The 25,365-nt window shown below is 47.4% G+C and overlaps 1 protein-coding gene across 1 annotated transcript in view; it reads left to right on the forward strand.

Annotated features, from left to right (window-relative positions):
* Positions 1-569: 569 nt before the first annotated feature.
* Nup210 (nucleoporin 210) overlaps positions 570-25,365 on the forward strand; it is a 97,446-nt gene continuing 72,650 nt past the window's right edge. The window contains exons 1-5 of the mRNA XM_057764867.1: positions 570-871; positions 11,923-12,059; positions 14,256-14,387; positions 22,751-22,847; positions 24,927-25,077. Of these exons, the coding sequence (XP_057620850.1) occupies positions 705-871; positions 11,923-12,059; positions 14,256-14,387; positions 22,751-22,847; positions 24,927-25,077 (684 nt within the window). The 5' untranslated portion in view covers positions 570-704. The remainder of the gene's footprint in view (positions 872-11,922; positions 12,060-14,255; positions 14,388-22,750; positions 22,848-24,926; positions 25,078-25,365) is intronic.

A 25,365-nucleotide genomic window follows, 5' to 3' on the forward strand; every position in this document is an offset into this window, starting at 1 on the left:
AGAAACCCAGTGAGACGCTATCGTCCATTCCAGAGGCTTTTCCTCAGAAAAAGGCTTTCCCCAGCCAGCCTAAAATTCAGCCTCAAGTTCTAGTGGCATCAGCCTGTGGTCACTTTTCCTTCAGGTCCTGCTACTCCATCCAGTTCCCGTTGAACGCAGGCTCACCTTGCCGCTGAATTTAGGGTGTTGTGCCCTAACTGACCTTTGGGGTAACTAACTCCCTTGGAAAGTCCTCAGTGTTGCCCTGCTGATAGACTGCTGATCGCTGGGAACCCTAAGACTTTCTGGAGCCCGTTGGTGCTTCAGCGGGTGGCTTCCCGCTTAAGTGTGCCCTGGGATGAGGGCACTCCACGTGGGAACCCACAATGTTCTGGATCGCTTGTCTTAGTGCGATGTCCTTGTCCACCGCCAGAGGCTCCAAACAAGGCGGTATGAACGCGAGCGAGCCGGCTGGAAGGCTGCCCTCGGCAACCAGTGACGCGCGCACGGCGGCGGCCTGAGGCCACGCGCAAGCGGCCCGGGGGCTGAAAAAGCGCGCAGGATTCCGCGCGCTCTAGGGGTGCCGCGCGAGCGCGTGAACTCGGCTTCCCCGAGTGCCCCGCCCCCACTGCGCTCGCCCCGCCCCCCGCGGCCACCTGCTGCCCAGCGCGCGAGCCGGTGGAGGGCGCGGGAGCGCGCGCCGGGGCGCTAGCGAGGCTGGAAGGATGGCGCGGGCCTCGCGGGTGCAGCTGGCGCTCTGGGCGCTGCTGTTGCTACAGGCAGTGGGCGGCGCCGTGGCGGCCAAGCTCAACATTCCCAAAGTGCTGCTGCCCTTCACGCGGGCCACGCGCGTGAACTTCACTCTGGAAGCTTCTGAGGGCTGCTACCGCTGGTGAGGCGCGCGGGCCCCGGCGGGAGGCGGCAGGTGCGCGGGAGGGGGCCTGGGCCGCAGGTGCGCGGCGTGCGCGCTCTAGCCGGCCCCGCGTGACCACGCGGCGCGCGGGCTCGCCGCCTGCGCATGGCGTCCGGGCCACTCGTGTCTGGGCTGCGCGGGAAGAGGAGGCTCGGATCGCGGGCTGCAGAGGGCAGCGCCCCACGTGGTCTCGGTCCCCTGCTGTCAGGGCCCTGAGGAGCCCCAGTATGAGCAGCCAGGGCTCTGGAGTCTATGGGAAACGGGGAGACTCACCCCAGGTGCCTGACTGGTGTGGGAAGCGGGTCTGTGAAGACCTGGGCAAGGCGTGTGTGAGAGACCCACCATACCCGTTGGCCTACTTTGGGAAGATCTTAAGTCTTGGATGAAAGGACCTGGAGTTCTGTTTTTCAGCCCTGAAGTGTGAAGCGAGGGTCAGAGATACTGGTGGATCAAGATGCTGCTTGGTTTCCTGGCCAGGATCTGACCCAGCAGGGTGATGCGATCCAGCCTTTGGCTAGGCAGATGAGGAAGGGAGAGCTTCTGGTTGCTGGGTGCAAGTTGAGTAGGGTGTGACCAGGTCGCACCCTTGACACACACCCTAACTCACTAGTGATAATTTGGTAGTGCTCTCTCATCCCTCAGGTTACACTTAGCTGCCAGCCTCCTTTCTGCCTCAAGGATTTGTCTAACCTGTGGGTCGCGACCCCTTTGGCTCACATATTCGATATTCTCCATATCAGATGTTTACGTTAGGATTTATAACTTAGTAACAGAATTACAGTTGTGAAGTAGCAATGAAATAATTTTATGGTTGGGGGTCACAACAACATGAAAGTATTAAAGGATCGCAGCATACGGAGCAAACACTGGTCTAGGCTAAGGCTTAACTAGCTACTAGTGTGTGTGTGTGTGTGTGTGTGTGTGTGTGTGTGTATTCATGTTCTGTATGATGCCCAGAGCTCAGACCCATATTCTGTTACATGTAGTTCTCAAACCTATTTGTTTTAAAAGTCTGCCTCATAAGGGTGGCATTGCACCCCTGTAGTCCCTGCGCTGGGGAGGCTGAGGCAGGAGGACCCAGTTTGAGGTGAGTCTGGGTTGTGAGGCTGTGTCTCTAAGTGGAGGCAGAGTCATTCCATTGCATTTTGCAGTGAGTGCTTTACCCACAAGGAGGCGCGCTTTATCCCTCCCTGGGGCCTTGTTTTGAGCGGGAAGATCAGCTACTTGGGAGGGCTACACGCTCATTCTCTTGCTGAAGTTGTCTGCTTGATGGGCAAGAAAGAGGAAGCTGGCTATTTATAATAGCTGGCTCCAAGTGAATCCCCTTGCATGTATTTGTGTACTGCTTCCTGTGAAGTTCTGTAGCTATACTTTTGTTTCTAAAATAACAACATTTTTCTTTCTTTTCCCACACTGTGCTTTCCTGAGAGTTGCTGGTGGGTCTTGGCAGATTTTTATTTACTCAGAAAGACTGGGAAAAGCATTCAAAATCTCAGATGTGTCAGAGGCACGCTGAGTCCCTTCTGGGTTGTTTAGTGTCTGGTTACTTTGATCCTAAGGCGTGGTTGACTGCTCAGACTAAGTGTCTTCTTTGAAGGTATTTGGTTGCAGTTTCCCCTTTACTTCACAGGAAGATGGTCTGTCAATCAAACACAATTCAGAAATGTTAATCTGAGTACCGGCACTTACTGCTTTAGTTCTGAGGATTCTCCTCTGGAGCTTGTGGGGATTGGCAAGCAGCTGAGACTCATACCTGCAGTTACCTCCAACTGGGCAGATGTGGCCCCTTTATCCAGGAGTACTTCAGGTCTTTGAGATGAAAAGCAGAGAAAAGTTAACCCATGCCATGCCCCGGGGTGTTGCTCAGTTTGGGAGTCCCTGCTGAGCTCCAAGTTCTCTGAAGTTGCTGCAAGTTTGAGCCTGTAGCTTCAAGGTTACCTTTCCTATTTCCTGATTTGCATCTCTTAACTGGGAGGTCGTCTGGTCCTTATTGCTGAGTTTGAGGGACTGACAGGGGAGGATAGTAGGCTCTCTCTTGCAGAGTAGTGACAATGGCAAGGGAGCTGAAGCAGAAGGCCTTCCAGCCTACCTAATGGGACCTGCGCAAGCAGCCTTGGCTAATTTACCTTTGTCTTTCCCATTAAACCTAGTCAGCCTTGCTACAAGTATGATTAACCTAGTTATCTTACAATGAAAGTCATCCGCAAAGCTATTTCATTGGTTCCTTTAAAAGGTATCATTTACAAATGATACCCACAAAAAAAAAAAAAAAACCCTTGGAGAATTGAGACAATTGTTTATTTAGAAGGGGGTCTGCAGGGAAGTGGGAGAGGTAAAGCAGGGGTAAAGTGGAGTAAGGATGAGGTAAAGTCTGGGCACTCTCTCGAACTGGATTGTACTTAAGGCAAGGGGAGAGGGAGACAAAGTCTGTGCATGTGTGTGCAAGTCTCACTAAAATAGGACAACCACACACGATTTTTTTAAAAGTTTATTTATTTTATGTGTGTGTGCCTGGTGCCTGAGGAGGCCAGTATAGGGCATTGAGTCCCCTGGAACTGGAGTTATGGATGATTGTTAAGTGATAAGCTGCCATGTGGGTGCTGGGAACCAAACCCAGGTCCTCTGCAAGAGCAACAAGTGTTCTTAATTGCTGAGCTGTTTCTCTAGCTCCTACATGTATGCTTATTGTAAAGACAAAGAATGGTGGCTGTCCTTTGATGAACTGGAACCTGCACTAGGGTCTGTCTTATTTGTGACAACCATGCTCTTGTGTAACCTTTGTACTCAAGTCTATTATAAAATATCTGGAGGCTGAAGAGGTGGCTCTTTCAGAGGACCTGGATTTGACTTCTAACATTTGTATGGAGGCTCACCACTGTGTGTATCTCCAGTTCAGATGCCTTCTTCTGGCCATTAGGGTCACTGTACACACACACTATGCACATACATAATACAGGCAAAACACCCATTCCCATAAAATAAATTAGAAAAGATAATTTTTAAAGATTGAAAAATTGTAAGAAACCCTATGCTGGCTAGTTTTTAATGTCAATTTGACATAATCTAGAGTCATTTTGGAAGAGAGAACTTCAAGAAAGAAAATACCCCTCCCCAGATTGATCTGTGGGTAAGCCCGTGGTACATTTTCTTAATTGATGTTTGATGTGCAGTGGCACCCATGAACTGGTGGTCTCAGGTGCTATAAGAAAGCAAGCTGTGAGAGTAAGCCAGTAAGCAGCAGGCACTCCTCCATGGCTTCTGCATCAGTTCCTGCCCTGAGTTTCTGACTTAACTTCCCTCGGTGATGGAGTGTGACCTTAGAATTGTAAAAGCTGAGACACACCCTTTCCTCCCCAAGTTATCACAGAAGTAGAAACCCCAACTACGATAAACCCCAACTACTCCTCTTCATAGACAGGCTGGTTCTGAAATTCTTTCATGTTCGTTGAAGCCATGAATCTCTATTTTTGCTAAGTCAGGTCCCTAGGAGTTCAGGGAAAGTCCTCAGGCTGCTGAGAGTGACAGCAGGGACTTGTGCCTCCTGCCCCTCCCCACACTGCTAGTAGTAAGGATTCTCAGACTAGTCAGAGCTATTCTGGGTTAGGCAGTCACTTAACACTTAGTAGACAATAGCGGTGATGTCAGTCTACACTGGACTCTGTTTAAGAAGGAGTGACAGTGAAGAAGTGGGTGATGCCCTGATTTCCTGGAATTCAAAGTTGGCCTGTGGAAGAAGTGGACGGCAGTCCGAGATGTGCATTCTGGGTAATGCCTCCCTGGAGTCCAGGTGGGCTCTGTAAAGGTTCTCACTGGAGAGAACAGCAAGTGCAGGGCCCGGCCTGGGATTGAGTGGCTTGGAAGGGAAGGATTTGGTGTGGTTAGGGTGAGGGAAAACACACGAACGAAGTGAAAGTAATTCAGCAAGGCGATTTCTTCTTTGCAGAAAGGGTCTGCAAGAACTCAAATGAAGCTAGCTAACACATTCACCAAATTAGCTTGTCTTATTTCTGGTGTAGGTGCTGCCTGTGTCTCATGTCATTGGTGGGAACTGACTTTACAGTCTGATTGGCTAACTGGCAAAAGGGGAAGCTGTTCAGGAATATGGACCCTTGTTGTCTGAGCACCTTTGATTAAAACAACAAAACTGGTTCTCACAAGGGTATCAGAAGGTGAGGTTGGAGAGGTCGGCAGGCCCAGGTCACGTGAGACCTTGTGGGCTTTGGTTAGGGGACAGGAAAGGGTTACCAGGTCAGGCATTGAGCCTGAGTCTCTGGGGCCTTGCTCTTCTGAAAACCATGCTCCTTAGGGGCTGCACTCTTAAGAGGTCCTGTGTGCTCACCTTACCAGACCAGTGGGAGTGAGATTCTGGAAAGTGCCTGTGGACTTGAGCTGACCTGGAGCCTGGGTGGTTTTCTTCCACTTCCTTTGTGGGGTTCCCCTATTTTGCCTGACCCTGAGGTGGCTTCTACGCTGCAGACTCATGAGAGGTGATCTTTGCAGATGTGTGGAGAGGGTATTGACTGCATTGGCCACCAGGTCCACCTTCTTCCCATCCCTCTTTTTTGCCTCTCTCACTCCCCCCACCTTATTTTTTTCCATTATTCTTCTCTGGCCTGACCTCCCTGAGTCTCTGGGTTCCTCTGACTCCTGCCCAGGTCCTGCCCTGTGTTCTGAAGAGGGGAGAGCTCCCTTAAAGGGCAGTGGCACCCAGAGAGCTGGGACATTTTCTGTGCTGGTGGGTCTCATGCAGCTGTGGTGATGACAAAGTGTCACCCTTTTAAAGCTCACTCTCTCTCATTATTTCTTTAGTGGTACTGGACTAGACCCCAGGACCACACACATTCTAGGGAAACACTGCACCCACCAAACCACACCCCCAGCCTCTCATACTCCACTCTTGATCCTTAGACTTCCATAAAGTAAAGGTTTTCTTGAGTCAATATGTTGAGAAGTTTCTTAAGATTTGTTTTCTTATATGTGTATGAGTGTTTACCTGTGTGTATGGATGTGCACCACATGCATGCCTGGTGTCCATGGAGGCCAGAAGGAAGTGTTGATCTCCTGGAACTAAAGCTAAAGGCAGCTGTGAGTCACCAGGTGGGTACTCAGAACTGAACCTGGGTCCTCTGCAAGAGCAGTAAGTGCTCTTAACTACTGAACTGTCTCTCCAGCCCCTCTTTTGTTTTAAAACAAAAAATATACAACTCACAGTTTGCCTCCTAACCATTTGCCCAGCTCAGTGCATGAGGGCACCCTGACCTCCATCCAGAACTCTGTCTTGTAAAACTGAAACTCCTAACCGTTAAACACTAGCTCCCCACTTCCTCCTGCACCAGCCCCTGCCAACCGCCCTCCCACTTGCTTTTCTTTTTTTCTTTTAAACACATTAACCAAAAGTTTTATTTCCCAAGTTACTGTCCCCTTCTTAGCCCCTCTTTTTAGCACTCTTAAGTGCTTGCCTGCTTCTGGGCGCTTCTGTGGGAAGCACTGGCCCCCAGGGAAAGAACATTTTCTGGAAAGCACAACAGTGACTATTTACCCTGATGTGTAGGGTTTCCTTTTACGTTACCTTTTCAGTAAAAGAGAATTAATTTAAAAAGAAAAGAAATTAAAAGGGAATGGGAGACGGCTCAGCAGTTAAAAGGACTTGGTTTCAATTCTAAGCACCCACCATGGAGGCTCACAGTTCTGGGGGATCTCATGCTCTTTTATGGCACACATATGATGCACAGACATGCAAGCAGCCAAGATACTCATACACATAAAGTAAATAACAAAAAGACACAAGCGGTGCTTGAATATTTATGATTGTACTGAGTCTGGTGATAGGGAAGGCCCCATGGTAGGTGTGTCAGGTCTCCATTACTATGAGAAAATGATGAAGAACAGCAACTTAAAGGGGAAAAACTTTGTTTTAGTGCACATTTCAGAGAGATCAGTCTAAATGGTTTGGGGCTGTGGTGAGGCAGGAGATCATGGTGGGAGTGGGTCGTTGGCCAAGGTCAGGTGTTTTCCTCGTGGTGGCCAGGAAGTAAAAAGAGGGATGAGAGGAAGGCGTTAGGGTCCCATATCTTCTCCAATGTTCTGACTTCCATAGGACCGGGAGTAACTTCTTTAGGGTTCTTCTATCTCTCAGTGAATAGGTGTCCAGGACAAGACTTTTTGGGGACATTTAAGAGCCAAACCATACTGGCAGAGAAGGTTCATGAGAAGGTGCTGGTGTCCAGGCAGATGCTCTTGTTGGCTAAAAACTGCAAGAACAGAAAGAGATTCCCAGTGTTATAGTGTTTCTACCGATGCAGGAACCAGGATAGTAGAGTTCATTTGTCTTCTAACCCTTTAAATATTCCTCATTCAATCCTACAGCTATTTTTTTAAAAAGGCCCTAAACCTGCTCTGCAGGAGTGATGCCCACTGCTGCTGAGGTGCCTGAGACCTGGAGGCTCCCATAGTGGGTGGCAGGGCTGTGAAGTGGTCTAGGGCCCCTTAGGTAGTGCCTGGCTCCCTCCTTCATCAACTTTGAAAAAACATCAGTTAACTTTAAGAAACAAAGTTGAGGGTGCATTTAGGGGTGGGGCTGATCAGGTGATGACTGATGCCATCTTCTGCAGGGTCTGGGAGCCCAACCCTCTTTGCAGGTGGCACCAGGTAGGGCGGGAAATTCTCAACTCTGTGTTTGGATGCTGTACCCAGTGCAAAGGAGCAGCAGGGTTGTATCATACCTTCCTGACCGAGCTGTGTTGAAACCATTGTTTACTAGGGATATGGTGACATCGTGTGGAGGTTTTTCTCATGTGTCACCTGGGATTCTAATAGGACTGTTGGGGACACAGCTGTGCACGTCACCCTTTACTGTTTGACACAGAACGGAATAATTGTATAATAATGAACATTACCATGGTGGTGTTTACTAGAGTACTTTGTCTGGAGGAATCGTTACCACAAACCTTGAAGAGCTCGGCCTGGAAGATTCACCTCCCCAGCCTTGTGATGCTGCATGGACAGGAAATGCAAACCAGAATGGTTACAGTGCAACAGAGGGGCGTAATTTTGGTTCGTGAAGGAGTCTCTTGAGCAGGGTTTGTTTCAGGTTTCTGTAATGGGGCTGGAAATGAATGCACGGTCACCAGGATCTGCTCCTTGGTCCTTTGGTCTTGGCTGTGATATCCTTTGGCCCTCTCAAGGTATCAAGATGCATTGCAGCCCACTGTCCTCCCACATTCCAGTCTGTGTGGGCATAGGCCACAGCGCCTGTTCCGATTGGACCCACCCTAAGCATGTGTGACAGTCAAAACCCCTCTTAGTGGACAGGGTGCACAAGGTTTTTGATGGTCAGGCCTCCGTAGTGTGTCTGTTGGTATCCACAGGCCAGAATGCTCTGGGATCCTCCTGAACTGAGGGAGGAAGAGGTCTCCGTCTCTTCTGGCTTCTGTTACAAACCCATAGACAGAAGAGTGGCTTGAAATAATGAGAATGTGCTGAAAGTCACAGATGGTGCCTAAGTGACTGTGTTATGAAGCCATTTCCCAGTTGCAAACTGCCAGCTTCTTGTTGTATCCTTGGGTGGAAGGAGGGAACCAAGCAACTCCAAGAGGCCTCTTTAAATGGCACTGAGCCCTCTCTGGAGACTGTTCCCACAGGCTAATCACTCCCCAGTTCTGTCATCTTGGGAGCTAAGATTTCAGTGTGAGAACTTGAGGGACCCATTGACATCCTAGGCAGGTCCACACTGGAGAGTTAGGTGCTATTACAGAAAAGGGTAAATGGAGGTCAAGGGCATCCCCTGCATGAATGACACTCAGGTGTGACTGTCTTTCCTGCACCTGTGTACTATTGGCAGCGAGAGGGTACCTTCGGACCTAGTCTTGCAGAGCAGCTCTTGTCATCTGGGGACTTTGGAAGTAACAAGGCAGGAGACTGTGAGGAGGTGGCATGACTGTATGACAGTCACTGAGCCCCGTTTCCGCTTCTGTGAGCCCGTCACCTGACCTGCTTGCAGGGTGCAACTTTTGAGCCAGTTCTGAACACACTCGGAAAGCCATGCAGCCCCCAAGACCTTCCGGTCCACTCCACACAGTTGCTAAAATTTACTTTGTACCTAAAAACTTTGGTGTAAACAAAGCTCCTCCCTTGAGCCTCCTGTGAACCTTTGAGGCAGACCTTAGTGCTTCCCCAGACAGGGAAGCGCAGCAGCAGACAGTCCCACACAACTGCCCACAGACAGAAACAGTCTAGGAAAAGGAAAATCACAGACCCCCAACACAGAACCCCTCACCACAGTGTGAGAGTTAAATCCAGGGAAATGACAGGGATAGCTCAGCATGAGCAAGAGGGTAAATCCCAGGAACATGAGTTGGCTTGATGCAAAAGTAAACTCAGTATAATGTTAACAGAAAAAGGAAGGAAACCATGTGGCTGCCTCAGTTGGTAACACTGATTGGCACTGGTGGTAGACCTGCCTTTCTTCCAAAAGCATGAAATCCCTCAGCCACACCTCGTTCTGGAAGTTAGAGGCTTCCCCTCCCTGGTTCATGCTCACCCAAGCCCAGAGTCCTCCTTCCTAAGACCCTGTTTTTTCCTGTTTGCCTCCCTCTGAAGTATGAGCTCCATGAGGGCAGAGATTCATGTCTGTGCTAAACTCTTCTCAGATTTCACAGATAATCCAGCAGATTCTCACATGGTTTTGATCTTTAATGTCCCTCTGAGGCCTGTGGGCTTCAGGCGTGGGAGTCAGCAGAACCTTGAGAAAGTGGGGCTTAGAGCAAGGAAGTTACCATTAGGAATGTGTCCCTGCGGGGTTTCTGGGACTCCAGCCAGCCTGTCTCCCCTTGTGAGTAGCTTCCTTGGTCTCCACACACCCAAACCAAAAGAACCAACTAACCGTGGACTAGACTTCTGAAACCTCAGGCCTAAGTAAGCATCACCTTAGATGCTGAATTTTTGAAAGATATTTTGTCATTCTTTTGAAAAGCTGGCTACTCCACTTGGATTCAGTGAATGACTGAAGGAGGACCCAAGGCAGTGGGGAAGGAGAGGAGGATCCCCAAGGAGGAGTTTCCTCTGTGTCAGCCTCAAGGTGGGCAGGATAAGCTGGTAACAAGGGCATGTGATGTACCGGGACAGCATTCGCAAAGGGACAGAGATGGGAAAGTTAGAGGAGAGAGAGAGAGAGAGGCTTCTAAGCTGAGGTCAGATTTCAGATGGTTCAGACTTCTGCTAGTCATGTGGTCTGGGGCAGTAACCCCGGCTTGGGCCCAAACCTCCTTCCTGTAGGTCTGAGGATGTCTGCGGTTGTGTTTGGGGGGTGGGGGCTGAAGGAGGCGGAACACAGGGAAACACACTGACCTGCAATTCCTTCTTTCTCTTGTGGCTAAAGGTCCTCTAAACATGATAGTGAGGTGGTCTCTATTGTCCGTGTCCTGTTCCCAGCTCCCAGCCAGCTTCTTGTCTCATCCCTCCGAGAATCAGTGGGCAGATAGCTAGAATGCAAACCAGAGCTACTTTATCATCAGTTCAGAATCAATAGCCTTCAATATGGTAAAACAACTTAAAGCTAGTACCACACAGGATTTGAAAGAAACAGGTGTTGTCTTAGTCAATATTCTGTTGCTGTTTTATGTAGTTTAGGTTGCCCTCAGACTTGTTATGTAACTGAAGACCTTGAATTACAGATGATCCTGAGTTGTTGGGGTTACAGACAAGCGCCATCATGGCTGACTTCTAGTTGTGACAGACTCTAGCATACCTGTGCTGTGTTGAAGAGTGAGCTGGGCAAAACTGAGGAATGAGTGTTGGCACTCTGTTCCGTGTCTGTCCTGCCCTGGGACCTTGGTCACTTTGTACAGATTACTCTCAGAGTGCAGCATGCCTGTCTGCTCTCCCCCTCAGGAACATGTGGACTGGTCTCCCTGCCATCACCCTGCCATCTCTGTGACATTCATCCCAAGGATTCCCTGGAACAGTGAATACACACTTAGCATTCCCAGTGCCACATCTGACATTTGTGCTCAGTTTACTGTGACATGGGGCTGTTGCTGTTCTGTATTAAGGAGCTGGCAATGACACCTGATGGCTTCCCCACAGTGTTTCAGGCTGTCCTGACTTACCTGCTGATGTGTTCATCTGCCTATTCTCCCCCCATGTGATTGTGATGCCAACTCCAAGTATATAGGGATCCTGCGATTGTTGTCATTATATAGGGGTCTCCAGGCCCTGAAGAAGCCATATTGTAACAAAGGATAGTATCTGGGTGGGTGCTCTGAGTCCAGCCTGGATCAGCCGAGAGACCAGTATTTTCCCTCAAGTGTGAGCACCGTTCCTGCTGATGGGGAATTACGTGAATAACTCACAGGCTGAAACTATTACATGGAAAATTACAGAAGTAAACCACTCAACTGATAAGTTTTAGATAGCTTTCATAGCCAGATGTGGTGGTACACGCCTTTAATTCCTGCACTTGGGAGGCAGAGGCAAGTGGATCTCTGTTGAGTTTGAAGCCAGCCTAAACTACAGAGTTGCAGGACAGCTAGGGCTATACAGAGAAACCCTTTCTTGAAACAACAACAAAATAACTTTCATTACAGTCTTATTATAACGTGTATTTTATTATGTTACCACGCTTACTCTCTTTCTGGGCCTCTGATGTATAAATTAAAAGTCTCTATAAGTGTGTGTGTGTATGTGTGTGTGTGTGTGTATGAAGGGTCGGAGCTGCAGTACTAACTGTGGTTTCACTGGGGTCTTGGGCCTTCCCCCTGAGGCCTCATACCACTCTGTGTATCTCAGTTAGTGACTGTTGGATACCAAGGCTATGTCCAGGTGCCCAGTATCTGGTTTGATTTTTTTCCCAGTGGGGGCCGTGTGCTCAGGCTGGGGAGGTCCTGACAGTAGAAGGTCTTGGCTTGGCTACTTTCCTTCTCCGTTTTCCTTTTAGGTTGATATGTGATGTTCCTTGCCTCTACTGCTCTGGCTTCTGGGCCTGGCTGTGTCTTGTATGGCTCCTGGAAGTGATCTTTCTCTTTTTAATGCAGGTCATCCACCCGGCCAGAGGTAGCCAGCATAGAGCCATTGGGCCCCAATGAACAGCAGTGCTCCCAGAAGGCAGTGGTGCAGGCCCGTTTGACCCAGCCAGCCCGCCTGACCAGCATCATCTTCGCAGAGGACATCAGTAAGGGTTTCATGTGCCATGGGAGATCCTTGATGGGGATGTCAAACAGGGAAACAACTCCTTGAGACCTCCACCTGGAGCCTAGGAAACACTGTTCTGGTCCTTCATCCCTGAATTTGCAGCATTTTACCTTGTGGACATTGACTTTTAAAACCCATAAATTAATATTTATTACCCCAGGAGCTATTAACTGGTATCAAATCAAAATGGAGAAAATTGACCTAGTAGGAAACCATGACTTGTCTTTCCCCATATTTGATTTATCATCAAGGAGTACAGCTCGCCTCAGTATCTGTGGTGGATTTGTTCTAGGACCCCCTGGGATGCTGTACTCCTGGGACCAGTCCCTCTTGTGTTCCGGTGCAGTGCTGGCTTAGAACCGTCTCCTGTGTTCTGAAACCCAATTCACACCAGAAACTAAGCATTAACCTAGCACAGTTAACCTAGCCATCCATACAGGAAAACTCTGGCTTTCTCATTGTCACCTTGTGAACTCACATTTAAAGCTGTGTGAGGAAAAAATCCTCCAGGAAAATGAAGTTGTGTTCAGGCTGTAACCACGAAGGGAAGTAGCAATCATATTGCCTGACTCTGTACTCTGTTCACCAAGATCAGGACTCACACTGGTACTTGCTCCTTATCCTTGTTCCTTTTGTGTGTGGTGGTGGTGGGGGACATGTGGCACAGCACACTTTGACATAGGGGACATCTTTATGGAATCAGTTCTTTCCTTTTTCCTTCACATGAGTTCTGGGGATTGAACTCGTCTCTAGGTTTGTGTAGCCATTTCACTGGTCTCCTTGTTTTATTATATCAGCATTCCATAAGTCTGTCTACTATATTACAAGGATATGTGGATACAAGCACAGATTTTTTTTTTTACTTTCTCATAAATAAGACCAATAACAACATTACCTGGAGAACTCTGTAGTGTGAGGACAACCGTGTACAAAACTAGTTATTCTGACCATCTCCAGGTACCAGATAGAAATACTTGCTCATCTGTACTAGCCTATGTATCAAGAAACTTAAAAATTATTATATTTTACTGCTGAGGCAGGAGGATTCCTTGGGTGTAGTAGTTCAGAGCCAGACTGGACCAACCTCAAAACAAAACCATGAGTTGGATAGAGATCAGAACCATTTGTACCACATCCTACTTTTCCTGAGGCCACAAGTTCAGTTCCCAGCACCCATGTCAGATGGCCCCCAATCACCTGGAACTCTGGCTCCAGGGGGATCTGAAGCCTCTAATGTCCATGAGCACCACAGGCACATACCCATACACAATTACACAACCTATACATAATTAGAATACAATTTAAAAAACAATAAATTTGATATGCTGTGAACCAACAAATCTGGGAATCTATGCGAGGTAGGAAATAAGCTAAATAGTCCAAGTTGCTCTATACATAAAACTAGTGTTCCTGGCCAGGCTGTGGTGGTGCACACCTTTAATCCCAGCACTTGAAAGGCAGAGGCAAGCAGATCTCTGTGAGTTCAAGGCCAGCCTGGTCTACAGAGCAAGTTCCAGGACAGCTAGGGCTGTTAAACAGAAATCCTATCTTGAAAAACCAAACTGGTGTTCCTTACGCTGAACTGAGTCTGAACACTAAATGTTTAGCACAATGAAATGTCTGTGAGATAGCAGGCTGGGCACAAGCCTTTGATCCCAGCCCTTGGGAAGCAGAGAGAGGTGAATCTCTGTGAGTTCAAAGCCAACCTGGTCTAGTGACCTACGTAGGGAGTTCCAGGACATCCAGGGCTACGTTAAGACCTTGTTTCAAAAACGAAAACAAAAAGCTTGGGTGGGAGGAGGGGGTAGTATTCAACATTTAAAATGTAGGGTTAGAGAGATGACTCAACAATTATTGTCCTTGCAGAGAACCTAAGTTCAGTTCCCAGCGCCCACTTTCGTGTCTCACAGCTGCTTGTAACTCCAGCTCCAAGAACCCATTGTCAACTGCACTAATGTGCACTAGTTCTGGAGCATTTACACAGAACATATCCATACACACAAATCAAATAAAAGTAATAATTCTGTAGCAGGGGCTGAACATGTAGCTCAGTGATCCAGCACCTCCTTAGAACTTCCTTAGTGGTATTGACTTGTTGGTTACTATAGTTGCCACCATGGAGGTGGGGCAGTGGCTGGGCACCATTCTCAGTTCTGACTCCTCTCTGTCCCTGTAGCCACAGGTCAGGTGCTGCGCTGTGACGCCATCGTTGATCTCATCCATGGCATTCAGATTGTCTCTACTACCCGTGAGCTCTATCTTGAAGACTCTCCACTGGAGCTGAAGATCCAGGCTCTGGACTCAGAAGGTGACTGCACTGGCTGCCCTTGGCAGGCTCCTGCCTTGGCCGCAGCCTCCATTACTGTGTCCTCTCATGACTAGCTACTGCTCCAGCCAGGAAGGGGAGCCACTGCCAAGGGAGAAGTAGAGTGGGTAGAAGCTATCTCTTAGGTAGCTTATATTCCCCTCCTGTGTGTGTGCAGGTGTTAGCAGACTCTGGGAGCAGGCCTGGTGCCCATGCAGAGACAGGTACCTCTGTCTCAGGAGCTGTCTTCTGGGTAGAAGTAGGAGAGCTGTCCACAGAGGTGATGGCCACACTGGGCAGTAGGAATCCTTTTTTTCCTTCTCAGTTTCCATGCTGTTTTTGATTTCCTAAGCACTCCAGACCTCCAAACACATGTATAGATGAGGGTAGCTGTGGGCTGCTGGCTCAGTGTATTGGATGTTACTTCTTGACTAGCATGGATAGTGACTAGTTCTGGGGTGGGATTCTAGGTGTGGCCTTGCCTGGTGGTAGCAGACTGTCTGGGTTAGAGGTTGACCTCTTGGAAGGAGAACAAGAAGAGTGTGTCATTCAGCTTGTCATAATGGTGGACAAAGTACCTGAGACAGACAAGAACAGGACATTTTTGATGCCTGTTTTTAGCAGTTCCAGTCCATGTGTTTTGGCCCGTGGCAGGGTAGGATACTTTAATCATGAGAGATCACTTACTTTATGGCAGCTGGAAGCAAAGAGAAGGAAGAAAGAGTGGGGTCCTGATAATCCCCTTCAACCCTGTGCCCCTGGTGACCTAATTTCTCCCCCACTTGGCACCAGTTATTTAGAACTTCTCCCAGGGCTGGAGAGATGGTTCAGTGGTTAAGAACACTGGCTGCTTTTCCAGAGGTCCTGAGTTCAGTTCCCAACAACCACATGGTGCTTCACAGCCATTTAGAATGGGATCTGATGCCCTCTTCAGGCAAGCAGGTCTATATGCAGATAGAGTACCATATACATAAAATAAATGCATCTTTAAACATTTTTAAAAGAAAAGTTTATCACCTCCGACTAGTGTAGCACCACGGCTGTTACCTAAACCTTCAATGCATGGGTCGTTGCCCTCAGAACTTTGGGCAGTGTGGATACTTCCTGTGAATAAGCAAGGTATATGCATGGAATGAGTGGCCCATGTGGGAAAATCTGGGATCTAAAACATATTTGGTCTTAAGCTTCTTGAAGTACTTGGAAGAGTCAATGAAAATATCCCCAGATCTGAAAACTAAAGAATCAGAATTGCTTCCAGTCCCAAGCATCTAAGAGATAGTAGAGTTGGGGCAGAGACCCTGGGGACAGCTGAGGTGGGTGTGCAGAATGCAGGTTAAATTTTTCGAGGAAGACACGATGGTGAGGTGAGTAGTGAGGATAGTGGTTTTACCAGACATGGATGTACACTGGGGTGAGGGTGGGGTAGATGTGCCTTGTAGCTGAGTCAGAATATGAACTGTGACCTGACTCCAGGGGTCCTGCTTTGGGTCAGAAGTTGGCCATCTTGTTCTTTGATGGACAGCATAGTGAAAGGAACCAAGCTTTTCTGGGCCTATGCCTCTGTCACATCTTTTCACCTGGGACCTTGTTGCTCCAGAGTAGCTAAAGGTATGCAGCTGTGAGTGGATGGGTCCTAATAAAATTATTTTATAAAACAGGCAGGGAACTGGATGGTGGTGGAGCATGCCTTTAATTCCAGTACTAATGAGGCAGGGGTAGATGAATCTTTGTGAGTTCAGTGATAGCCAGGGCTACACCAGAGGAACTGTGTCTCAAAAGACAAACAAGCAAGCAAGGAAACAAACAGGGACCATACTTGTTCCACAGGTTGTAGTTTGCTGACCACTGCTCTGTTTCTACCTGAAGTTATAAAGATTATTCCTACTGAGATTTTTATGTATTAAATGACCTGGTTCTAATTTCTTTTAAAGACTTACTTATTTTATGTGCATGAGTGTTTGCACATATGTGTGTGCACCACATATCTGAAGTACCCGAAGAGGGCTTCTGATCACCTGGAACTAGAGTTAGAGTTGTGAGCCTCCATGTGGGTGCTGGGAACCAAACTCTGTCCTCTGCAAGAACAGCAAGTGCTCTTAATCAGGGAGCCATCTCTCCAAACTGAATTCACATTTTTCAAAAGTGGGTTCTGGTTTAATTCACAAAATTGTACCATCATCACCATATGACTGTTTAATTTTAGAACTTTTCATCAGTGTAGAAAGAAACCCAAAACCTGTAAACACTTAACTGCCAGCTGCCCAGCCCCTGGCACAGTCCTCCCTCCCTTGTCAGGTTTCTGTCTGCATTGCTTGCTCTGGACTTTTCCTGGAAGTGCAGTCACGTGGCACAGCCACACCATCTTCTGACCTATCTTCTCTCACTCTCACTAAGCCTGGTGCCTTCAATCCATGGCTTAGTACCAGGTGACAGAAATCTGTTCTTTTTACTGTCAAACAGCATTCCACTGTGTGTACAAACTGCATTGTTTCTCTAGCCATCAGCTGATGGAATTTTGGGTTTCCACTTTGTCACTGTGAGTTTCAGTGTAAATACATGTTGTAGGTTCTCTTGAGTAAACCCCGAAGAGTAGGGCTGGAGAGATAGCTCAGCAGTTAAGAGCACTGGCTGCCCTTGCAGAGGATCCAGGTTAGAGTCTCAGCACCCACATCCATCTGTAACTTCAATTCCAGGGGATCCGACACCACTTTCTAGCCTCCTATTGATACAAGGCCTGCATTTATACATATAAATAAATCTTTAAGAAGCAGCTGAGTGATATGCTTTCTGATTGGCTTTCCTCAGCCAGACATGCTTCCACCTTTGTTGTCTATTTTGGTCTAGATCTCTTCTGTGAGTGACCTTGACCCTTGTAAGCTTTGTGTCTTCTCTAGATCCCTGGTGTTACTCAGCACTAGCTCTGCAACTTATCAGATGTGTGAGAGCCTATGGATGCCAGCCCTTGTGCCAGGCTGCAAGCAAGTTTGGTAATGCCCATTGCATAGACAAGGAAGCTGTGGTAACTTAGCCAGGTCACATGGCCCATAGGTGGCAGAGTATGCTGCTGTTGTTCTGATTCTCTCACGCTGCAGTACTTTTCCTGGCTGTTGGCAGCTCTCTGCACGCTGCAGAGACCATCTGCCTTCTGTGGTCTGAATGTGATTTGCCTGCCTGAAACTCAAGTTAATGTTCTGTCCTCAGAGTATGAGAGCTCAGGAGTGGTGGTCCCTTTAAGAGCTGATTTGGTCATAAGAGGGACCAATGCAGTTCTTGCTGGATCAGCCTAGTTAGCTTTGTTTTGTTCAGTTTATACCTAGGCAAATCTGCCATCTGCCTGTCTAACCTTCTTTATTTTCACCACATTGAAGCAACATGTTTGTTATGAAACAGGGTCTTATGTAGCCTAGGTTGACCTCGAATTCACTATGTGGCTGAGGGTGACCTTAAATTTCGGATCCCCTTGCTTTTGCATCTAGAGTGATGGAATTATGCTGTGGGAAAATGATCTTATACCCTTTAATGATTTGTCAGTTGTGTTGTTTTAATATAATTTAATTTAATAAAATGTTGATTGGCCAGTAGCCAGGCAGGAAATATAGGTGGGGTGATGAGAAGAGGAAAGGTCATTCTGCACTCGTGACCCAGATGCAGAGGAAGCAAGATGAGAACGCCTCACTGATAAAGGTACCAAGGCACATGGCTAACACAGACAAGAATTGTGGGCTAATATAAGATATAAGAGTTAATAAGAAGCCTGAGCTACTAGGCCAACCAGTTTATAATTAATGTAGACCTCTGTGTGTTTCTTTGGGACTAAATGGCTACAGAACCAGAGGGGACAGAAACCTCTGTCAACAGAATTATAGGCATGTTCTACCACAGCTAGTTTGCTGTAGTGCTGGGATTCAAACCAAGGGCTTCATGCATGCTAGGCAAGTACTGTATACATGAGCCACGTCCCTGATCCCTCATGAGGTATCTTGACATGAGGTCTTTACTGGATGTGACAACCAATTTTGCATATCCATTCTCTTGAATCATGAGCTAAAGCCAATTGGTTTCCTTTATACATTACCTGTGTTAGCATTCTACTCTGACTAAATACCTGAAGAATCAACTTAGAACAAAGAAAGGTTTTCTTTGGCTCATGAGTTAAGCAGTTTTAGTCCATGGTTGTTTGACCCTATTGCTTTCCAGTATTCCCTGCAATGGCATGCCCCCACTGTCAATGGTGCCACTGGCTGGTGACCAAGCCTTTGTGGGGGGATTTCAGGATCCAAACTGTATTGCTCTGTCATAGATGTGTTCATTTTAGAAACTGAAACTGGACTGTCACAGGACCCCTTAAACATTCTCCTCTTGCAGCCCCCCCCCTTTTTTTGCCTGAGCAATTTTCATGTGGTCTCAGGTGTATAAGAACTCAAAGTAGGGCTGGAGAGACAGTTCAGAGGTTCAGAGCACTGGCTGCTGTTCCAGAGGTTCTAAGTTCAATTCCCAGCAACCACGTGACAGCTCACAACCATCTGTAATGAGATCTGGTGCCCTCTTCTGGTCTGCAGGCATACATGCAGGCAGAACATTGTATACATAATAAATCTTAAAAAAAAAAAAAAACCTCAAATAAGCAATTAAGTCAATTTTTTACTCATAATAAATCACGCATTTATTTTGAAACAATGCTTTTGTGTTTGTATACTTTTATCATTTATCAAAGCTGAAAGCAAATTTGCAGACTAACAAGATGAGTGTACTTGCTCGCTTTTACATAAAGAAATAAATCCCATCTGGGTATTTGATTCTGTAGGACACAGATTGACAGAGTGTCTGCTATGCCTTTCAGAGCTGATGGATGGTTTGGTTTTTTGAGTTCTGAGTGCTGGAGATGCTGCTTCGCATAAATAGTGCAAGATGGGAGGAATGCTTTTAGGGCCATTTCAGAAATCCCAAGCCAAAATTCACATACCAATTTTCTGTGCAGCTTTAGTTGGCAACTCAAATTGCAATATTTCGAGGTAAGAGAGGGATTGAGACAGGGCCAGCTCAGGCTGCCTCAAACTTGCTGTAGCTGAGGATGTCTTGTACCCGTTCTTCCTGCCTCTTCTGCACAAGTGCTGGGATTATAGGCATGTCCCACTGGGCTAGCCTCATGAAACAATTTTTAAAATCGAAATTATAACACGATATAACCCCAAAGATAAACCAATTTGATATGTGTCGAGGAATGTCTGGAAAATATGGGGGAAAAAATCCTTGTTTTTCTTAAACAATTATGATATTTATTTATTTATTTGTACTTTTGGTGTTTTGCCTGCATGTATGTCTGTGTGAAGGTGTGGTATCCCCTGGACAGGAGGTACAAACAGTTGTGAGCTGCCATGTGGGTACTGGGCATTGAACCCTGGTCTTCTGTAAAAGCAGCCAGTGTTCTTAACCACCGAGCTGTTTCTTTAGACCCAATTATGGTATTTTTAAGAAAAGAAAACTTCGTGCATATATTAAAACATTGCATTTATAACACATGGTGGTTTCAAATCTGAGCACAGTAGAATGCCCCATGCAAAGTGTTCATGTTAGCCAGATGTAGTTGCTCATGCCTTTAATCCCATCCCTGGGAAAGCAGAGGCAGGTGGACTTCTGTGAGTTCAACATCTGCCTTAGCAGTTCTGGGTGCTGCATCCTTGCCATCTTCATGCATCCTGGAATGGCTTCTATGCCACTTCCCTCTGACTCTTGGTTCCCTGGATCCTCCTGTTCCCTTTCCTCATTCTTAACCATTTACGCACTCCACCTATAGGACTCCTGGTGAGGTGAGTTGGGTGCATGTGTAGGGAAGGGCCACCTATTTAGGAAGGAAGGATGTGACTTGAGTTCTCTACATCCCAACCCAGGTGGGATGCCTTTTGGTGGTGCAATGGCTAATGGGAAAAACCAGTAGTTGGCTGTTCCTGGCCCATTTGTGCCCCAAGTTATAGGGCAGGGTTTCAAGGCCCCTCTGTGGGTTTGTTGTCACCTTTCAACTAGCTCACTCCCTGAGGGAGCATGCCCTCAGCTGGTTCCATACCTTCGGAAGGGTCTCCTGTTTGTTTGTTTGTTTGTTTGTTTGTTTGTTTTTAACCCTCTGGCATTTTCTACTGCCTTGAATAAAAGACGAACATCTGCAAATACAGGGGGCCTGGAAAATTCTAGTCAGTTCCTCATGCACATCCTTCCGATTTGGTGAAACTTCAAGAAGTTCTTCCTACTCTGGGAGTCACCACATCTGTCTCCTCTAATCTTGTGAATGTGGGAAACAGGGTGGGGTGAGAGAGGTGCTAACAAGTCAACCCAGGAGCTATATGTGCTGCCCCATTCTATGAGACAGGCCTCTTATGGGGTGTCTGCCTCTCCTGCCCTCCTCTTCCTCCTGCTCACTGGAGACACTTTCTTCCTCCTGCTCACTGAGGACACTTTCTGTCTTTTAAGATTTATTTTGAATTATGTGTATGTATGGGTTTGTGACCTCCAAGTACTCTTGGAGGTTAGGACCTGGAATTACAGGTGACTATTCACCAATGTGGGTGCTGGGAACCAAACTCAGATCCTCTCTAAGTACATAACTTCTCTAAGTGGCTCTTAATCACTAAGCCATCTCTGTGGCCCACTGGAGACACTTTCCTGAATTGATCCAATAGGTCCACAGGATGGAGTTTTTGATCCCATTTTATAATAGAGAAAGGGGTCTGGAGTGAAGCAGGAGGAACTCCTAGCGTACTTTTGATAATGCAAATGGCCATGGTCAAGGAAGTAGACCACCCATTAGGTTATCATATTGAATGGCTAGTAGTGATTGTATAACCTAAATGGATCCTAAGGTATCCTCTTGTTTCCATAAGCATCCTACAGGGTCAGCCTGTTTCGTTCTGCCATGAGGAGCTAGAAACGGATTAGCCTGGGGCTATGCGGGCTTACCATGGGGTGGGAGGGACAAAAGAGGTTCCTGTGGTCCCAGCTGTGTCCCAGAAAGGGACTAGGTTGTGAGGTGCTGTGCACCTTGTCTCCGGGGTATGGTAGAAAGGGCTCAGTCACCATGCAATGAAAGCAGCTGGGTTGATAAGAGTACCTCTGATGTCCTTGCCATGCATGTTCAAGGTGTGGATTTCAGTATCTGCCTTGTGGTATTAGGGAAACTAGCTTCTTTGGTCCAAGGGTCTCCTTAGCGTTTTAGAACCATAGCTTTTTGTCTGTTCAACACTTCTCTGTACCCTCACCCTTTCTGGATGAGGCTTACCTGTCCAGATGTGGAAAGATGCCCAAGGAACTTTAAGAAGAGGGCCCCTTCTAGTCTCCCTGGAAGTAAAGGCCAAGACCATCTTTGACCTTTTTGCTAAGTGTGGTTTGATTTGGGCTTTAAAAACAAAGACTTTTTTTACTTTAGTCTGTGTGTGTGTGTGTTTGTGTGTGTGCGTGTGTGTGTGTGTGTGTGCGTGTCTGAGTTTTCATGCTACACCACCTGTATGCAGGTGCCTACACAATCCAGAGGGCGTCAGATTCCCAGGAACTAGTTTGACAGGCGGTTATGAGCCACATGATGTGGATTCTGGGAACCAAACTTGAATCTCCTGGAGGAGCAGTCAGCACTCTTAACCACTGAGTCAGCCCTCTAGCCTCTGATTTGGCCTTTGAGATGTTGGGTGGAGAACGTGAGATTCCAGGGTGGTTTGACAAAAATAAAGATCCTGTTTTAGGATTTGGGTCTGAACTGTCTCTCATAGGCTCTTACTGACTTGGACACAGGTGCAGAAATGTTCCAAGATGGGTCATGAAGGATCTGACCTTGTCAGTTGATGGCTTCATGAGCTTTCGACAGGGTGCAAAGTCAGGAGATGGTTCCAGGCTGAACAGCCATTGAGAACATGCCCTTATGTTCTGTATCTTGTCTCCATTTCTTCCCTCTGTCCTTAATTCTTGACTCCAGGAATGTGAGGAGCTTTGCCTTGCTCTCCCTTTGTGGCCCCTGCTGCTGAGATGCATTCCCATGCTCCTGTACTTTGAAAGGAGACATTCTCTCTTCAGGAGATGACAAGGAGGAGGATTAATAGCTTAGGTGTCAGTGGCCTCCTAAAGTGTCTACACCTACAGAGGGTTCAAGGTTAAGTGGGGAGGGACAGGCCTGAGTTCAAATCTTGGCTCAGCCTTTTATGGTAAGAAGCAAGTACCACCATTCCTCTGAGCCTTAGTTTCCTCTTTCTGAAAAGGAGGTCATGGTGTGTACCTTGCAGGGGTGTGGTGCTGAGCACTGTGTCTGCATGTAGTCAAAATTGCCATCTCCCTGTGCCTGGGCCCTAGGGAGAAAACTCATGTGTTTCTGCCTCTAAATTCTTTTACAGGGAATACCTTCAGCACCCTGGCAGGACTGGTCTTTGATTGGACAATTGTGAAGGATACAGAGGCCAACGGGTTCTCAGATTCCCACAATGCCCTACGGTAAGAGGCTCTGTGACAAGGCCTGGCTACCTTTGAGTGAATGCAGAAATTGGAGGTCCTTAGGCTTTCTCCTGTCAGTGAAGAGGCTAGGGCACCTCCCAGGATGCTTGGTGCTTACAGTGATTGATTGGGAAGAGTTTAGTGCTTCCCAAGCATGCAAGCAGCCTCTGTGGCGCATTGTGATATATTCTATGGGAACTTGTCAGAGATATTGGGATATCTAGCTGAACAAAGAAGACACAGAACTCTGAAAGGCTGTCTTGGGGTTCAAGGTACATGTGGGTGACCCTAGAGGGAAGTGATTCTCTGGTGAGAAAGTTAAAGGGGAGGCAAGTTCTGGCTAAGAGGACAGGCCAGCAACAAAAACAGTTTTTAGAATAGGCTGGTTCTCCAACTTAGAGTACAGACAGACTCATAAAGAGAGGGTGTCAGTACATCTGGACTCATTATACCCCTCCCCCAGCATCTGTCTGGCCCATGCCACCTCTGACCTTTCCACTTTCCAGCCAGGGAAACTGAGGTTTGGAGAGAGTGGGCCTGTTGATAAGTGGCTCAGTTGGCACTTGTACTCAGACCTCTGTAGATCTCTTTTATCCTGCATGGAAGCTGCTGAGCCTGTGATGAGTCAAATGTATGCTTGACAGAATAAAAAGTTCTTTCTGAGTCAGCAAGATGGCTTGGCGGGCAAAGAGTCTTATTACCAAGATGATGTAAGTCCCCAGGTCATGCCACATGGAAGAAGGAGAATTGACCCCTGCAAATTGTCCTCTGACCTTCTTACTTGGGCCATCACTCACACATACATACACGCGCGTGCTCCTGCGCACACACATGCACACACACGCACGGATTGGGGTGATAATAAATGTAAAAGAAATTTTTTCTTTTTAAGTTTCTTTCCTAAGACATACTCCTTACATTTAAAGCCCTGGTTAAAGGCTCTGTCTGTTGGCTGGAGTGGTAGTAGAGCGATTCAATTTAAAACCTACAGAAAATGCCAATGTAGCGCAGAAAACTTTTCCCTAAATTACCTGAGGGCCTGTTGCCTGGGAGATGTCTTATCACCTTAGCTCATTTTACTGTGTTTCCACTACCATTAGGATATTTTCTTGAGTCTCTACAATACAGTTATCAAGACCAGGAATTTGGGGCTGGAGAGATGGCCCAGCGGTTAAAAATGTTGGCTGCTCTTGCAGAGGACTCAGGTTTGGTACCCAGCACTCTTGTAGCTCATAGCTGTCTGTAGCTTTGGTTCCAGGGCATCCAACACCCTCTTCTGGCCTTCGTAAGCACTGCATGCACATGGAGCACAGATATATGCAGGCAAGACACACATCAAAATAAAAGTAAATCAGGAAGTTCACCCATATGCATGCTATCTTCAGAACATATACTAGCCACCCACGGTCACATACTACATGCTGTCACTTTCCTTTTTCTTTTTCCCCGTCAGCCTGGACACCCTTGGTCTTTCTTTGATTTTCAGGGTCTTGACACTTATGAAAATGACAGTCCAGGTGGTGTGTGTCTGATGCTGGTGTGGTGCTGGGCATGGAACCTAGGTCGTGTGCATACTAGGCTGCACTCTGTCACTGAGCTATTGAATGATTAACCACAGCTCAGCACGCAGGATTCATCCTGGGGAGGCAGTGAGTGTGTCCTGCAGGCTGTTCCTTTTTGGGCAGAGCTGGGGGCTTGTTGTGAATTGCTGGCTGAAAGAAAGACAAGGTAGGGACACATAAGCCAGGAGGGTTCACTATGTGACCTTTCTGCTGAGATGATCAGCATTACTGACCCTCTTTGAGTTGGGGCCTTGAGTTTGCCTTTCTCAGCTGATTGTCTCCAGTTCCAGTGTTGGTAGAGTGTCTGTTCCCAAGACCAGGTGTGTTCCACAGACACATTGCTGCTCTGACGCAGGCAGTGGCAAAGATGTGTTTCTAATGTTTTCAGGTAGTATGATTTGTGACACCAGCACCCCTTATTCAGGGGTCTATCAGGAGGAGACCCTGATAATGATGAATGCCACACTGGGTTCTGAGAAATTCTGTGCTCAGGTCTCATGATGCATTCTCCTTTCAGAATTCTCACCTTCTTGGAATCTACGTATATCCCGCCTTCCTACATCTCAGAGATGGAGAAGGCAGCCAAGCAGGGCGATACCATCCTAGTGTCTGGGATGAAGACTGGAAGCTCCAAGCTCAAGGCTCGCATTCAGGAGGCTGTCTACAAGGTGGGCCTAAGTTCACTGTGCTGTCCCCACAGTGGGGTAAGGATCACAGTGGACTACAGAACAGGCTTGAGGGAGTTATGACTTCTGTGTCTTTCTGTTTGTTTGATGTGTGAGCCATGGCGTAGGGAAGGGAGGCCGAGGCTCCAGGAGTCAGTGTCACAGATGTCACAGCATCTGTTCCCCAGTTTTGAAGGGGATACCTCATTTCCGGGAAGTGCTCCCCATCCTGATGCAGGGGCACACCTACCATCTGAGACTGGCTCTGTGGCTTTCTGTGGATGGTTGCTT

This window comes from Chionomys nivalis, chromosome 1, assembly GCF_950005125.1.
Source record: "Chionomys nivalis chromosome 1, mChiNiv1.1, whole genome shotgun sequence".
In the NCBI taxonomy this organism is placed as follows: domain Eukaryota; kingdom Metazoa; phylum Chordata; class Mammalia; order Rodentia; family Cricetidae; genus Chionomys; species Chionomys nivalis.